At 43.6% G+C, this 15084-nt stretch overlaps 1 protein-coding gene across 1 annotated transcript in view; it reads left to right on the top strand.

Moving 5' to 3' along the window:
• ARHGAP33 (Rho GTPase activating protein 33) overlaps window positions 1–15084 on the top strand; it is a 41380-nt gene that overhangs the window by 8721 nt on the left and 17575 nt on the right. The window contains exons 2-13 of the mRNA XM_087939895.1: window positions 197–291; window positions 1513–1597; window positions 1754–1837; window positions 2555–2692; window positions 4241–4333; window positions 5959–6081; window positions 7589–7666; window positions 9585–9651; window positions 10995–11054; window positions 11181–11330; window positions 13023–13125; window positions 14102–14246. Coding sequence (XP_087796021.1) covers window positions 197–291; window positions 1513–1597; window positions 1754–1837; window positions 2555–2692; window positions 4241–4333; window positions 5959–6081; window positions 7589–7666; window positions 9585–9651; window positions 10995–11054; window positions 11181–11330; window positions 13023–13125; window positions 14102–14246 — 1221 coding nt within the window. The remainder of the gene's footprint in view (window positions 1–196; window positions 292–1512; window positions 1598–1753; window positions 1838–2554; window positions 2693–4240; window positions 4334–5958; window positions 6082–7588; window positions 7667–9584; window positions 9652–10994; window positions 11055–11180; window positions 11331–13022; window positions 13126–14101; window positions 14247–15084) is intronic.

Consider the following 15084-nt stretch of genomic DNA (forward strand, 5'->3'; position numbering starts at 1 on the left):
ACTCACACCACATCTGATAACAATCCCTGGGATTATCTTCTTGAGCCCCCATGAAATTTCTCTGACAGCTATTTCTTCTCTTGGGTGCAGAGTGGAAATTGAGCGAAGACAAGTGACCTCAGGAGAACATTTGTGAATCACGCAGCATGTGATAAGTTAAATTTGTGCATGCTTTTTCTTGTTTCTAACCATGCAGGCTCGGAGCACAGACAGCATTGATGCAACAGGCGAGGGACAAGTCCGTACTTTGGGCAACGCTACCAGTAACCTCAAAGGAAAACCAATCAAGAGGTAACTCGGAGGCAGAGGAAGTGCTGGGGAGCATGGGCTTGTGATGTGCGAGCAGGCTTTGAGTTTTGTCAGCTCCTCCCAGATGGAGGGCATTTAACATATAATCTGCATTTTTTTTCTCTTTGCTACAGTATTTTATTTGCCACAGTAGAAAGAAAAATAGAAGTAGCCAAATTTAGAAGGGTTCTAAATTTAGTTTAGCTTAGTTTAGTTTAGTTTCTTGTTATGCACCTCATACAATGAAATTAAATGCCATCTTCAGTATACATTATACATAAAAAACAACACATTCTTCACATTCTGTACAATTGAACTGAAAACCCCTGATATTGCATTAATATTGCACTATACAGTAGAATTCAGTATAGTTATTGCTGTGGGATAGAAACTGTTTTTCAGCCTATTTGTCCTTGTTTTTATTATCCTGTACCGTCTGCCAGATGGTAATAGTTCAGAAAAAGGGTTCCCAGGATGAGATGGATCTTTGAGAATGTTTTGAACTTTCTTAAGGCAGTGGGAGCTATAAAGCTCTTCCAAAGAGGGGAGAGGACAACCAATGATCCTCTGGGCAATGACGTTAACCCTCTGGAGTGCTGTCCTATCTGCAATTGGCAAACCATACACAGGTGCAGTAAGTTGAAATACTCTCTATGGTGCAGCAGTAGAAGGTCACCAGCAGTTTTCCATTCAGTTGTTGTTTCTTGAAAAGTCTCAGGTAGTAAAATCTCTAGTATAATAAAGGAAGGATGCAACCTTGCTGATACATGGGTGTGTCTTTGTAACCGCATAATAAAGTCTGAAAGCATCTTGATGATGATGAAGGCTTCTCCAGGCATCCAGCAGTCTCAAACTTGGGGCCTGCCACATGTCTTGGGACTTTTTTCAGAATTCCTAGCCAGCATGTGAGGACTTCTGGGTCTTGCCTCATCTGGAGGTTCCAGGTGGCAGAAGATTGGTCCACATCAAGCAGTGGAATTAAAATGGAGATAAATACAAAGCAATTAAGGATTGGAGAGGCTCAAGAGTTCACAGTAAGGCTGGGCTTAGAGTGATTGCTTTTAATATTTTCCCAAAAGTAGAGATGGAGAGTTCATGCTTCCTAGAAACCCTAACCAGCATGAAGGAGGCTGGTCATAATGGTTTGGCTTCCTGATGAAATTGAAGTTTGGAATTTTCAATTTCCTTGATTCATTTCCAGGGTCTTTTTTTCTTGCTTCGCAGGCTTTCTATCACACGAGGCCATTTCCCCAAGCTGACTGAATGTGCCCATTTCCACTATGAGGCCGTGGACTTTGGACACATCCAGGTGTGTGAATACAATCCCTCCCCTCTTCTTTTCCCAAGGACATGAATATTCCTTGGAGCTCGGATGTCTTTGACAAACAGGGCATTTAGTGGGTAGATGTAAATGATGTTAAAATTGAAATATATCCTATAACTGTTTTTTGTTTGCTCTTTCCAGCTTCAGTTTGCACCTGATCAAAATGAAAACCTCAACAATTTGGAAGAGGGAAGCCTTTTATTCCCTGTTCAGGTTACCTGTCAGGTGAGAGATGACAACGGTTGGCAAAACCTGTTGAGTTAGTTTCTTAGTGTTACACTCTTTTCTCATCTAATGTAGGGTTTTTGAGTGATTAGTTGCTGCTAATCCAAGAAAGAAAGATTAGACATATAATTAACTACTGTGCAAATTACCGAAACTCTGCTACAGATATAAGGCCTGGACCAGTGTAAAGCTATTTATTTATTTGTGAGGTTACTAGGCCACTGTTTTTATAGCAGATCAAAGCTGTGTGCAAAGTGCTCCTCCCTCTTATTTTTCTTCAACCATTTGTTCACCATAACATATCTACGAGATACGTTCAGCTGAGAGAGAATGCCTAGCTCAAAAGGCAACTGGACTTTGTTTTTGCTTGAAGAAGTTTCGCTTCTCATCCAAGAAGCTTCTTCAGTTCTGTCAGTCAGAATTGAAGAAGCTTCTTGGATGAGAAGCGGAACGCCTTCAAGGAAAAACAATGTCAAGTTGCCCCTTGAAAAGGCACCTTTGGGATAACCATGACCTGGATGACTGAGAATGTCCATAGACATTTGACTAATTCAACGTTTCTATGGCTGAAGGTAGACTCAAGCCTGGGACTCACAATCTGTAATCATCTACCATTGCATTTATACATGTTGGGTTTGACATACAAACAGGCATAGTGTTGGTAGGCTTCAGTCTCATTGATGAAGCCCCTTCCAACATTTCCTTACTTTATTCTAGGGGAAAAGCTGGCAGGTACATCGCAGCTATGAGGAATTCCGCACCTTGGATGCTCACCTCCATTGCTGTATCTTTGACCGGCGTTTCTCTCAGCTTCCTGAATTGCCTCCCCTCAGCCATGTGCAAGCTCATCCTGAGGTGACTGGGAATTATTTTACAGTTTGTGTATGTGGGTGGGAACACTTTCTGTGTCCAGCTAATACTTCCCAATCCTTGGGTTGACCTTTGTGTTCAGCAAAGATGAAGGTTGCTCAACATCTTTAGGTCTGTTGCTGTCATGCCCCTGGTGGAGACTGACTCTGAGGGAAAAGAGGAACAGGCGACACAGGGAGTGGAAGTGTGGCTTCAGAGGTTGTGGAGGAGGCTGGGGAAGGGCAGAGGCTGGCTAAGCAGTCAGAGGAGAGGACCCAAGCCCATCCCCTATCCATCCTAGGGCACGCAGGGAGGAGAGGATAAGGGAGAGACGTGGTCTCCTTGGGAGGAGAGGGCCTTGATCCTCTTCAGGGGCTGCAGCTGTGACAACTGAATAAGTGTATTGGCAAATGTATTGGAAACAAAGCATGTAAATATCTCTAGTTTACAGTTCCTCTCTGAGTTTGGCGTCCTTCCCAGCGTGTGTTATCTTGTATGATGAATAGTGGAAGAATAGTCAGAGTGGTCTCCTATTACACTAAGAGCGTCAACTTTTCTGTCAAAATTTTGGAGGGAAAAACCTCACCTGGAATATGGGAATGGGTTGTAGCGTAGAAGTTACATAAATGGCAGCCAGAACATCCTTGACGTTGTCATTTGAGAGGTTCAAATGGAAGGTCATTTGAAAGCCATCTACAAGATTCCCTGGAACATTGTTTCTCAACTTCAGGAATATTAAGATGTATGGATTTCAATTCCCAGAACCTCTTGCACTGCATGCTTTCTGAGGAATTCTGGGAATGGAAGTCCTCTCTTTTTAAAGTTGCTGATCTTGAGAAATACTGCTCTAGAAAATAGTTGCTATTCAGAGTAAGACATTCCTGGATAAGATGATCTGCCATGAAGAATTTTTTCCCAGTGGGGAAATTTCCCAACCTCTCTCCCAAGCTGTTGTTGGTTCTTCTGGAAACTTGAATTTAGAAAAGACTTCAGCTATTTATATTGTTTACTAGCTCGATACCCGTGCTTTGCTACGAACTATGTGGTCGGGCTTAGTTTTGGGGGAGGAAAATAAGGGGAAAATTTCTGCCTCTGCCCACCAGCATCTATCAGTATTCATCTGGCTAGCGTCCTGCCAGTGTGTGAGAGAGTTGAGGGCTGTTTGGAAACTGAAACAATATTTTCTGTGTGAGCAAGAAGGAGACAGCAAGGAGCCTGGACGTGGCTTAGCTCAACTATACTGTACTAAAGCTGCTTGGTGCTGTGAAACCAAAACTGAAGCTCCTCTCCTTTGCTTGTGTTTTGCATTTGGAACAGATTTCTTTCCAGGTGGGGAGGGGGAGTAGAACTCCTTAGCATCAGACCGGGTTAATAATAATATATGAAATACTAATGCTCTGATGGTCATTTCGAAAAATCCTTTCTTAGTGAGCACTTAGAAGCGAAATTACATGCCAAATTTCAAGTTTGTAGGCATTATGGTTCTGGAGATTTTATGATGATGCCTGAGTGGTATTTCACTTTTACATATAGAGAGATTTCTCTCCCTTACAGCTCCTGGTGCCCATGCTTTCACAATATCTTGAGAAGCTTTCTGCTATTGTGGATAGCAATATCAATTGCAGCCCAGTTCTCACCTGGATGGAGGTGAGAGCATCTTTTGTTGACTAGGGGGAGGATGAAGCGGGGAGAGAGAGATAGAAAACATGGCAACTTAATTATTTTATTAAACTTATATGGTTACCCAGTTCTATAGCGAGTGTGATAGTAACTTCATCTAAGTGATTGGTGCCAGAGTTCTCAGAGGAGATTGAGTTTGTGGTTAGGTAGAAATGCCAAGGAATCAGAAAGCTTATTTTCTCCCCTGCTTTTTCATAAACCACATTCCCACCCCTTAGCAGTAAGCTGCTAAAATTTGCTAGAATAATTTTGGGCGATCACAACCTCCTCACTCCAAAAGATGACAAGGCCCTTATTTGATCTGCAACTTTTTCATCCTTAACGTAAAGCATATCTAACGGCTGATCATCCTTTGTCCAATTCATAAACAAATTTGTCTAATGTCTGTTCTTCTCTCTGCTCAAATGACATTTTGTCATTTGACTAGATCAGGGGACCCCAAACTTGGCAACTTTAAGACTTGTGGACTTCAACTCCCAGAATTCCATGCTGGCTGGAGAATTCTAGGAGTTGAAGTCCACAACTCTTAAAAGTTGCCAAATTTGGAGACCTCTGGACTAAATAAGCACATACATATGATTCTGTTTGAGAAGCTGCAGTTGGCCCTCTGCTTACAACCATAATAGAGCCCAGAATTATGGATGTAAGCCCTGCCACTGTTAAGCAGGTCATACAATCCAATTTTATGACTTTTTTGTGGCAATCATTCAGAGAACCCACTGCAAAACAATGCTGTAAATCGTGGCCACGTGACCGTGGAACACTGCAACGGGCTGTAAATACAGACCAGTTGCCAAATGCCCAAAATGCAATCAAATGACCACAAAGGGGACCTGGTCATTGTCGCTTCTAATCTGATTAAAAGTGTCTTCTTTGCAGTCCATCATAACTTTGAATGGTCAACTAAGCAAGTGGTACTTAAACGAGGCCTACCTGACATCACAGCTTTTACTTATACTGTCTGGGAACGATGTAAGAAGTTTTTCAATGCATCTGTTGAGCACCAGATTATAGAAGGTGCTTTTATGTATGAAAAGCATTGTGGGAAAACTAAATGAGGGCATCATTGCCATCCTGTAGATGGGAACATATTTTCAGGGATAGCATACATTCCCCCCAGGGGTGGGATCTGACCAGGATAACAACCGGTTTGGGAAGTGCACACATGCACGTCAAATGCTCTGCAAGCGCATGCTCATTACCAGCTCCGGCAAGCATTTACCTTCTTCAGCTGATGAGCTGCGCTGCGCAAAGCAGCTGAGGAGGAAAACGCAGCACTAAAGGACAGCCTAGAACCCAGGCGGGCAGGAGGGTCAAACAACAGACCAAAAGCTCGTCCCAGCGAACAGGTTCACAGTGAGCTGCACTTCAGAGCAACCGGTTCTATAGAACCAGACTGAACCGGTAGGATCCCACCCCTGATTCTCCCCAAGTTGAGCTGAACTCCTATTTTGAAAAGTAAAGTTGTCCTGCCGGAAAATAGACGACAATCCTATACTTATTCTACAACCCAATTTTAGAGGCCTGGAATCCAAAGGACGATCCAAAGCTGAATCCCGTTAAGTTGCCACCTTCCGGTTGTTTCATTTCAGATTGATAATCACGGCAATCGACTCTTGGTGAATGAAGAAGCTTCTATCAATGTTCCTGCCATTGCAGCTGCTCATGTGGTTAAACGTTACACAGCACAGGCCTGCGATGAGCTCTCTTTCGAGGTGAGCCCTTCCACCAACACAACTCACCTGACTTCCAACAGCCGATCTTTGTAGGCTCATGGCTCTCTAAGCTTGTTAGGCAAACTACAGCTCCATCTCTATTCCTTGATAAAAAGCCATTTGGACATCCGTTTTCTGTTCTTTAGCAAGAAGAAAGCAACACTCTAGTTCAGGGGTCGGCAGCCCGTGTCTCTAGAGCCGCATGTGGCTCTTTCGTCCCTCAGCTGTGGCTCCTGTTGTCTGTCAGCTCCACAATTGATAGGGCTTTTGGTTAGGACAAGTAGAGGAAAAAGGACACCATGGCAGGAGGAGACTCTATGATGGGAGAACCGGACTTCCGGTCGGCTCCAGAATGGAATGGGGGACTTCTGGTTAGGACCTTTGTGGCTCTTTGAGTGTTTAAGGTTGCCGACCCCTGCTCTAGTGCAATGTTTATCAACCTTAGCAGTTTTAAGATATGTGAACTTCAACTCCAAGAATTCCCCAGCCAGCCTCAGTCCTCAACTTAAGACCATAATTGAGCCTGAAATTATGGTTGTAAGTCATTGGAGTCACTCAGCGGGTCACCACATAACCGGACCTGATTTTATTAATTTTTTTCAAGTTGTTAATTGAATGCTGTGATTTTTAAGCCAATCCATCTTACTCAATGGGTTTTTTTGCCAGAAACTGGAAGTAAATGCCAGTCACTGGCAAAAATAAAACAAAACATCAAAAATATGTGACTGTGGAAACTGCTAGTGGCCATAAAGGTGAACTGGTTGCCTAGTGCCCAAAAATGCAATTACATAACCACAGTGGATGTTTGGTTGTTGTAACTTCAAAATCAGGGTTGTGAGTAGCTTTTGGCTGGTCCTTTGTAACTTCAAATGGTCATTAAGTAAATCACTGGTCTATCTGTAGATTATTTTTCTTATTTGATGGGTTGGCAGTAAACTGGAATCCATCTGCATGATGTTGAATCTCTCGGCATGGTATATATCAGTGGTGGCTAATCTTTTGGGGCTCCTGTGCCAAAAATTGTGCATGTGCTTGCACTCGCGTGCCAGCACCCAGAAAGCAATGCGCCCCCCCCACGCCCACTACACATGCACACGTAACCCCCACTCACTCACCCCATCCCTCCTTACCTGCACTGCGCCTCACAGCTGATTTTTGGCTGGTTTGAGGCCTTTTTGGCTTTCCCAAAGGCTTGAGGAAGGCTTCTGCAGGCCGAAAACTAGCCCCGTTTCGTCACTTCAGGTATTTTTGAAAAAACAGGAAGTGACAAAACGGGGCTAGTTTTCAGCCTGTAGAAGCCTTCCTCAAGCCTTTGGGAGGCTGAAAAAGGCCTCAAGCTGGCCTAAAATCAGCTGTGAGGCACGTGCATGCCCAGGGAGGTAAGTTTGCCTGCAGCTCTGTGCCAGCACAAATGACTCTGCGTGCCACCTGTGGCACGTGTGCCATAGGTTCGCCATAATGGGTATATATAATCCTTTTTTAAAAAAAAATAATCTGTTTATCGTAGGTTGGAGACATAATTTCCGTGATTGACATGCCCCCCAAGGAGGACAGGAGCTGGTGGCGTGGGAAGCATGGATTCCAGGTTAGACTTGAGCAAAGCGGCTGTGTAAATGAAGTTGGGATGTTCGACCACCATTGGTGCCTTTCACATACACTTGGGCTTAAATGGTGCTCCCCAACACAGTTAACTTCCAGGGTTATGGATTTTGGGCACTGAATTCTGCAGCCAACATTGGATAAGAACTGTCATGTTCACATTTTATCTGAAAAAAATAGATAAGGGGTCATACATAGGGCAATTATGACAGATAATCAGCAGGATTCTGAACCCTTTCTCCTACCCATCACTTTCCCTTGGATATTTCTCCTGATTGCTGTTATTTGAATTCCTTTGGGAGGAAGGAATAAGTGGGATCATTTGATAACTGTTGTCTAAAATATTTCAGCACAAATGAAACTGTTTTTTTTTTGAAAGCACAATTAACTCCCTTCGCAGTTTTAGCACTGTGCTATTTCCCCAGTCTTTTAATTAATGCTGATTAATTTAATCTTCAGCCTCTTAGTTAATGTGAAACATGTTTTAGTCTCCTTTAAAAACAATCATCACCATCATTTAACGACCCCACAATCCCTCGTGGGAGGTGGAGTCTGGGCAACTGAATGGAGCTAGCAGAGTGTTTTAATGGCCGGATGCCCTTTCTGTTGCCATTGTGGAGTTTTGTTCAGCAGATAGATTCTCAGTGTGCCCAGAGAGAGAAAGATCTGCCTCTACCTAGGATCGAACTCACAGCCTCCTGATTGTGAGGTGAGAACTCCACCTCTAGGCTACCACACCACTCTTCTACTTTAAAAGCTATGATTAAATTAATTATTAAGCGGTATTGAAAAAAGCGTTGATCAGTGCATAATCAATACAGTATATTTTTAATATAGGATCTGGCTGGATTTGTTCCTGTGGAATGAGTGTAAATAGGGACAGAATGAGTTATATAGGTAATCCTTAACTTATGACTACAATTGAGACTGGAATTTACATTACCAAGGGTGCTGCTGTTAAGTGAATCCTGCCCAATTTTACAACCTTTTTTTAACCATTGGTTGGTAAATGAATCAAGGTGCTTGATAAATAAGTCTGGCTTCTTCCATTGACGTTGTTTGTCGGAAGCTCCCAGGTATTCTGACGAAAACCTTGTTCCAAGTCAACAAACACTAAACAGAGATAAAAGCAAAGCCTTTTAATGCTTCTCTGCGAATTCTGTTAATTCACGGTTAAAAACTAATTGTCTCTGATAAGAACGAGCCTTGCCAAGGTTGTGCAAGGCTGCCAAAAGCACTAGATTAAGTTGCCAAGAAATATTCCAAACACAAAGAGTCTCCAAACACCAACCAAGATACTCCGAACTTCCACAAGGCTTGAAGTGCAAGAACTTCTTTGCTTTCTGCAAAGAACTCCAGTTTCTCAGCTGGCTTTTATCCCTTAAGGGAGGGGCCATTACCTTGCAGCCTTACTCCTGAGTCACCTGTGCTGCTGCAGCTGCTCTTTCCTTCGAGCAACCCTGCGCGCACATGCCCTGGGCCCAGGCTCCTCAGGGGCCTTTTCATCACTGCTGCCAGGCTCCACAGTCTCCTAAGGCAGCACTCCACTCCCTGATGGTCCTGGCCCCATCCCTGCATCACACACAGGCCCCTCATCTGAGTCCTCACTCTCTGAGACCACACCTGCTGCCGGTGAACCACAACACTAGGAAGGTTTTAAATGGCAACCACGTGTCTTATGACACTGCGACCATCATAAATACATGCCAGTTGCCAAGCACCTGAATTGTGGGTGTGTGACTGTGGGGATCCAGTGGGTCTCAAGGGTGAGAACTGATAGTCAGTCACACTTTATTGGGCAGTTGTAAGTTTGAACAATCATTAAACGAATAGCTAAGGGTTGAGGACTTCCTGCAATGGTGGGACTTTGTACCTGGAAGGATTTTGTATTTTTTTTTCCCCAGGTGGGTTTCTTTCCCAGCGAATGTGTGGAACTATTCTCAGAACGTCCCAGCCCAGGAGTCAAACCAGGTGAGTGCCTCCTTGTGCGTTGGACTTCCTTGAATCAAGCTAAGGCAAGGATCTCCAAACTTAGCAACTTCAAGACTTGTGGACTTCAGCTCCAAGCATCGCTGGCTGGGGAATTTTGGGAGTTGAAGTCCACAAGTCTTAAAAGTTGCCAAGTTTGAAGGCCCCTGAGCTAAGAGAATGAACTAAATGGCCTACAGTCCCTTTTCATCCTCCTGTCTAGCAACGGAGTAATTTGTAGTTGGTCCTTGATGAAGCAAATAACCATATGGAGAACACTACATAAAGCAGTAGCCATTGTAGAAATGTTCCCCCCTGGCGTGATCAGTGATCTAGTTTGAGGTGGTGGAAAGATCTGCAGAAGAACATAGGATCCTGGAATTCAAGAGTCTATAAGTGGTCATTTAGATCATGAAGACTAACATTATATTTGTAACATATAGCTTTGTGTTATATATTAATGTAATAAGTGTGAAATTATTATACATAATTTGAGAGATGTCAGATTGAGTGAACACTGTCTTGCTCACATTGCAATAAGCGGAATGTTTGGTATTATTGTATTTGTATGAATTTGTTTAATAAAGTATTTTTCTAATTAAAAAAAAAAGATCATGAAGACATACCCTTTGATTCAGTGATGGGATTAAAAAATTTTTACTACTGGTTCTGTGGGCGTGGCTTGGTGGGTGTGGCTTGGTGGGCACGGCAGGAAAAGGATACTATAAAATCTCCATTCCCTCCCCACTCCTGGGGGAAGATTCTTGCAAAATCCCCATTCCCTCCCAACCCCACTAACCTGCTTTCCAGCTCTGTTCTCCTGTGCAGGGCAACCAAAGAAGACCCAGCCAATCAGCTGGGATTTGGGAGGCGGAGAATAGATGGGGCGGGCCAGTCAGAGGTGGTATTTGCCGTTCTCCAAACTACTCAAAATTTCCACTACCGGTTCTCCAGAACTGGTCAGAACCTAGAATACCCACCTCTGATCCCTTCCTCACCCCACTAACCTACTTTCCAGCTCCGTCTCTCCTGTGCAGGGCAACTAAAGAAGACCCAGCCAATCAGCTGGGATTTGGGAGGCGGAGAATAGATGGGGGAGGGGCCAGTCAGAGGTGGTATTTGCTGGTTCTCTGAACTACTCAAAATTTCCCCTACCAGTTCTCCAGAACTGGTCAGAACCTGCTGAATACCCACCCACTTCTGCTCTGATTAGTGTTTATGGAGATTCTCGGTCATCCAGGTCATGCTTTCTTGGTTTTCTTATCCTCTTCCCCCCAACTTGGTGATGTGATTTTTTTTTTCATCTCTCTGAATTTTTGAAACTTTCTTTGTGTCTCCCTGTGTAGATGCAGAGGGGACAAGCTGTGTCCTTCCCAGGACTCATGGCCTCCTGTCCCCGACCTCAGGTAAATTAGACCCTAAATGAAATAAGGGGAGCTAATTATCATCAGGGAGGAAAGCTGATTGAAAAAGTTTACCTCCCTGCTCCTAAGCTCAATTCCCCTCCATCCTTATTTCTCCTTCTCTTCCAGTGTCTAAGAAACATGGCAAGCTCATTGGGTTCCTTCGTACTTTCATGAAGTCTAGGCCCAGCAAACAGCGCCTGAAGCAGCGGGGGATCCTGAGGGAGAGGGTCTTTGGCTGTGATTTAGGTGAACACCTCAAAAACTCAGGCAGTGATGGTAAGTTGGCTCTTCCGTAGTACAGGGAGAGTCTGCTACTAAATTTTATTTTTCATTGCCTGAAATGAGCCTTGGTGGCGCAGTGGTTAGAATGCGGTACTGCAAGCTACTTCTGCTGCCTTGCCGGCTGCCTGCATTTGGCAGTTCGAATCTCACCAGGCTCCAGGTTGACTCAGCCTTCCATCCTTCCGAGGTGGATAAAATGAGGACTCAGATTGCTGGGGGCAATAGGCTGACTCTGTAAACCGCTTAGAGAGGGCTGTCAAGTACTATAAATCGGTATATAAGTCTAAGTGCCACTGCTGTTGCCTACTTCCAAGGAGATGTAGTTTCCTGCCTCACCCCACCCCATCCTATCCTCATTCATAATCACAAAATTATGGCAGTACTAGCTTGATACCCATGCTTCGCTACGGAACTATGTGGTGGGGCTTAGTTTTGGGGGAGGAAAATAAGGGGGGGAAAATCCTCCCTCTGCCTACCAGCATCCATCGGTATTCATCTGGCTACCGTCCTGTCAGGGTGTGAGAGAGTTGAGGCTGTTAGGAAACTGAAACAGTATTTGGGGTGTGAGCAAGAAGGAGACAGCAAGGAGCCTGGGTGTGGCTTAGCTCAACTGTTCTATTTTTATTTTATTTTTTATTTATTTATTTGTCAAACATGTATTGGATAACAGAAATATAAACATGATTATTAATATATGCAATGGATACAAATAAACAGGAAACATTAGGACAGGAACGGTAGGCATGTTGGTGCACTTATGTCCGCCCCTTACAGACCTCTTAGGAATGGGGTGAGGTCAACACTAGACAGTTTAAGGTTAAAATTTTGGGGGTTTGGGGAAGAAATCACAGAGTCAGGTAGAGTATTCCAGGCATTGGCCATTCTGTTGCTGAAATCGTACTTCCTGCAATTTAGTTTGGTGCAGTTTACCTTGAGTTTGTATCTATTGTGTGCGCTTGTATTGTTGTGGTTAAAGCTGAAGTAGCCATTACAAATTAAATAAATTTTTCTGGTTCGGTGGAGAGCAGTTTTTCCATGGACCGGGAGCAGGGATCATTTTGCGCACTGCCTAAATCCTGTGCATGCGCAAATCGCTTGCTTACATGGCCTGGTTCCTGACAAGCTGCAGACTGATGCTGCTTTGTGGACCAGGGGTTGGGGGCCCCTGCCCTACAGGATGATTACAACTCTAGAGGGGACCCCTGTCTTAACTAGGATGGTTACAAATCTAGAGGCTGCATCCATACCCCATGCTTGGCTACTTTTCACATTGGTTCGTGTTATTTTGTGACTTGGTATATGTTGCATGAATGCAGTCTGTTGAAGTTCATTAATAGTTCAATGTATTGTGAAAATCCAGGGGACCAACTAATTATCAAGACCATGTGTGTATGTGTGTTGTCTCCTCCTCCTCCTCCTCCTCCTCCTCTTCCTCTTCCTCTCAACAACACCATCATCATCCTGAGTCAATCCATTGCAGAATGAAACCCTCCTCACAGAATGGTAGTTAGAAGTGTGTGGGTGTATGATTAAACATTTTGAAACATGTCCATGGATGCGCACATTCTCTCCCTCTCCAACCCCCTGTCATATTCCCAAGTGATGTAATCTCATCAGGAAATATTAGTCCTGCCTGTTTTTTTCCTAAGAATTATGAAGACAATGTACATGTTTTTACTATGTCAGTGCCCCAGGTATTACGTTCTTGTTCCGATTTCATCGAAAAACACGGCATCGTGGATGGCATTTACCGTCTCTCCGGTGTTTCCTCCAACATCCAACGTTTGCGGTGAGTGTAGACCATGGGAGGAACCATAGAGAGAAATTGTAAAAAGTATGGCAGAGAATAAGTAACAATGCATATGGGATGGGCAAATTTGCCTATGCATACCCGCCTCTTTTGTGGTGTAGTAAAGTCCCACCCATGTTTTGTGGTATACATAAATTAAATGTGAGTGGGTATCTTACCACATAGAGTACATCAGAGGTGAATAGCCTGAGATCTACTTTGTGGCTCCTCTCCAACCAGAATATCTGAAACTTACTCATCTGTGGCAAAGTCCAAGAAAAATGGTCACATGTATTCTCAGATAAGATTCGCCATCTTTTTCCTTCCAAAACTCAGGAAAAGCTAGTTTTTTTAGTCTCGTGGTAAAGGTGTTGGCCTAAGAACCAGGAGACAGTGACTTCTAGTCTCATTTAGGCATGAAAGCTGGCAGGGTGACTATGGCCAATCACCAGGAGACTTTGATGTCTAGTCCCACCTTAGTCATGAAAGCTGGTTGGATGAACCTTGGGCCAATCACCAGGATACGGTGAGTTCTAGTCCCACTTTAGGCATGAAAGCTGGTTGGATAACTTTGAGCCAATCACCGGGATATGATGAATTCTAGTTCCACTTTAGGCATGAAAGCTGGCTGGGTGACTTTGGGACAGTCATTCTCTCTCAGCCCAAATCATCTCACAGGGCTGTTGTTATGGGGAAAATAGGAGGAGGAAGGAATATGAGGTATATTCACCACCTTCAGTTATTCATAAAAATAATAAAGGCAGGATAAAAATCAAATAAATAACAGCTTGAAAAATCCTCATAGCATAGACCATGATCCCACCTGCTTTGCATCATTGAGCTGCCTACCAAAATAGTTTCTACCAAAATAGTGTCTCCACTGGAGCCCTCACAATGTGACAACGTATGTGACAATCATATGTGACAATAAGCCCATGCAGCCTGTCCTGATGAATTTTCTTTGTCTCTGTCTCAGGCATGAATTCGATAGTGAGAGGGTACCTGAGCTCTCCAAAGATGTTTACTTGCAAGACATCCATTCGGTCAGCTCTCTCTGCAAGCTCTACTTCCGGGAATTACCGAACCCTTTGCTCACCTATCAGCTCTACAACAAATTTGCAGTAGGTTTAAAAAAAAAAAACATTAGAGGAGATTCCCTTTCTTGTAGCTCTCGCCTCCAGTCAGCTGTGCCTTAGCATCTCGCTCTCCTTTGTGCTCAGTTGAGGGGAAACTGCTTCCTTATTGCACTGAGTTTCATGTGCCTTTCGTTGTGGGTTAAGTTGTGCGAAAATATGTCTTTTCTTTTCAATAGAGGAATATTTTGCATGTGCCTTTGAGTTTACTTACTCAGTTTAGAAGATCTCCTTATTGTAATTTTTTGATTTTCTTTCTTTCTTTCTTTCTTTCTTTCTTTCTTTCTTTCTTTCTTTCTTTCTTTCTTTCTTTCTTTCTTTCTTTCTTTCTTTCTTTCTTTCTTTCTTTCTTCTTCTTCTTCTTCTTTCTTTTCTTCTTTTCATCTTCTCCTCTCTCCTCCTCCTCCTCCTCCTCCTCCTCCTCCTCCTCCTCCTCCTCCTCCTCCTCCTTCCGGTCCGTCCATCCATCCATCCATCCATCCATCCATCCATCCATCCATCCTATATTCCTCTAAAAGAATTGGTAACAATAGACACCTTTGTTAAAAGCTACCCAAATGATGAGGAGAAATGCAAGATGGGTACAGGTGAACTCTCCTTAGTGACATCATCTTGGGGCCACAAACTGAAAAGTTACATTCCTTTACCAACAAGGGAACCCAGAGCAAGGCGCAAATTAAATTGGTTAACACCACCTTAATATGAATCCGCATTTAATGTTAATAAGACAGCCCCCCTCACTACTCAAGTTCACTTTTATTACCTACAGTATCTTAGGGCACCTGTCTTTTCTTCACACCTTCTAGTGACTCCTGTATGCACCTAC

Source organism: Pseudonaja textilis, chromosome 10 (assembly GCF_049901715.1).
Source record: "Pseudonaja textilis isolate UNSWEBS1 chromosome 10, rPseTex1.2, whole genome shotgun sequence".
Classification (NCBI taxonomy): Eukaryota; Metazoa; Chordata; class Lepidosauria; order Squamata; family Elapidae; genus Pseudonaja; species Pseudonaja textilis.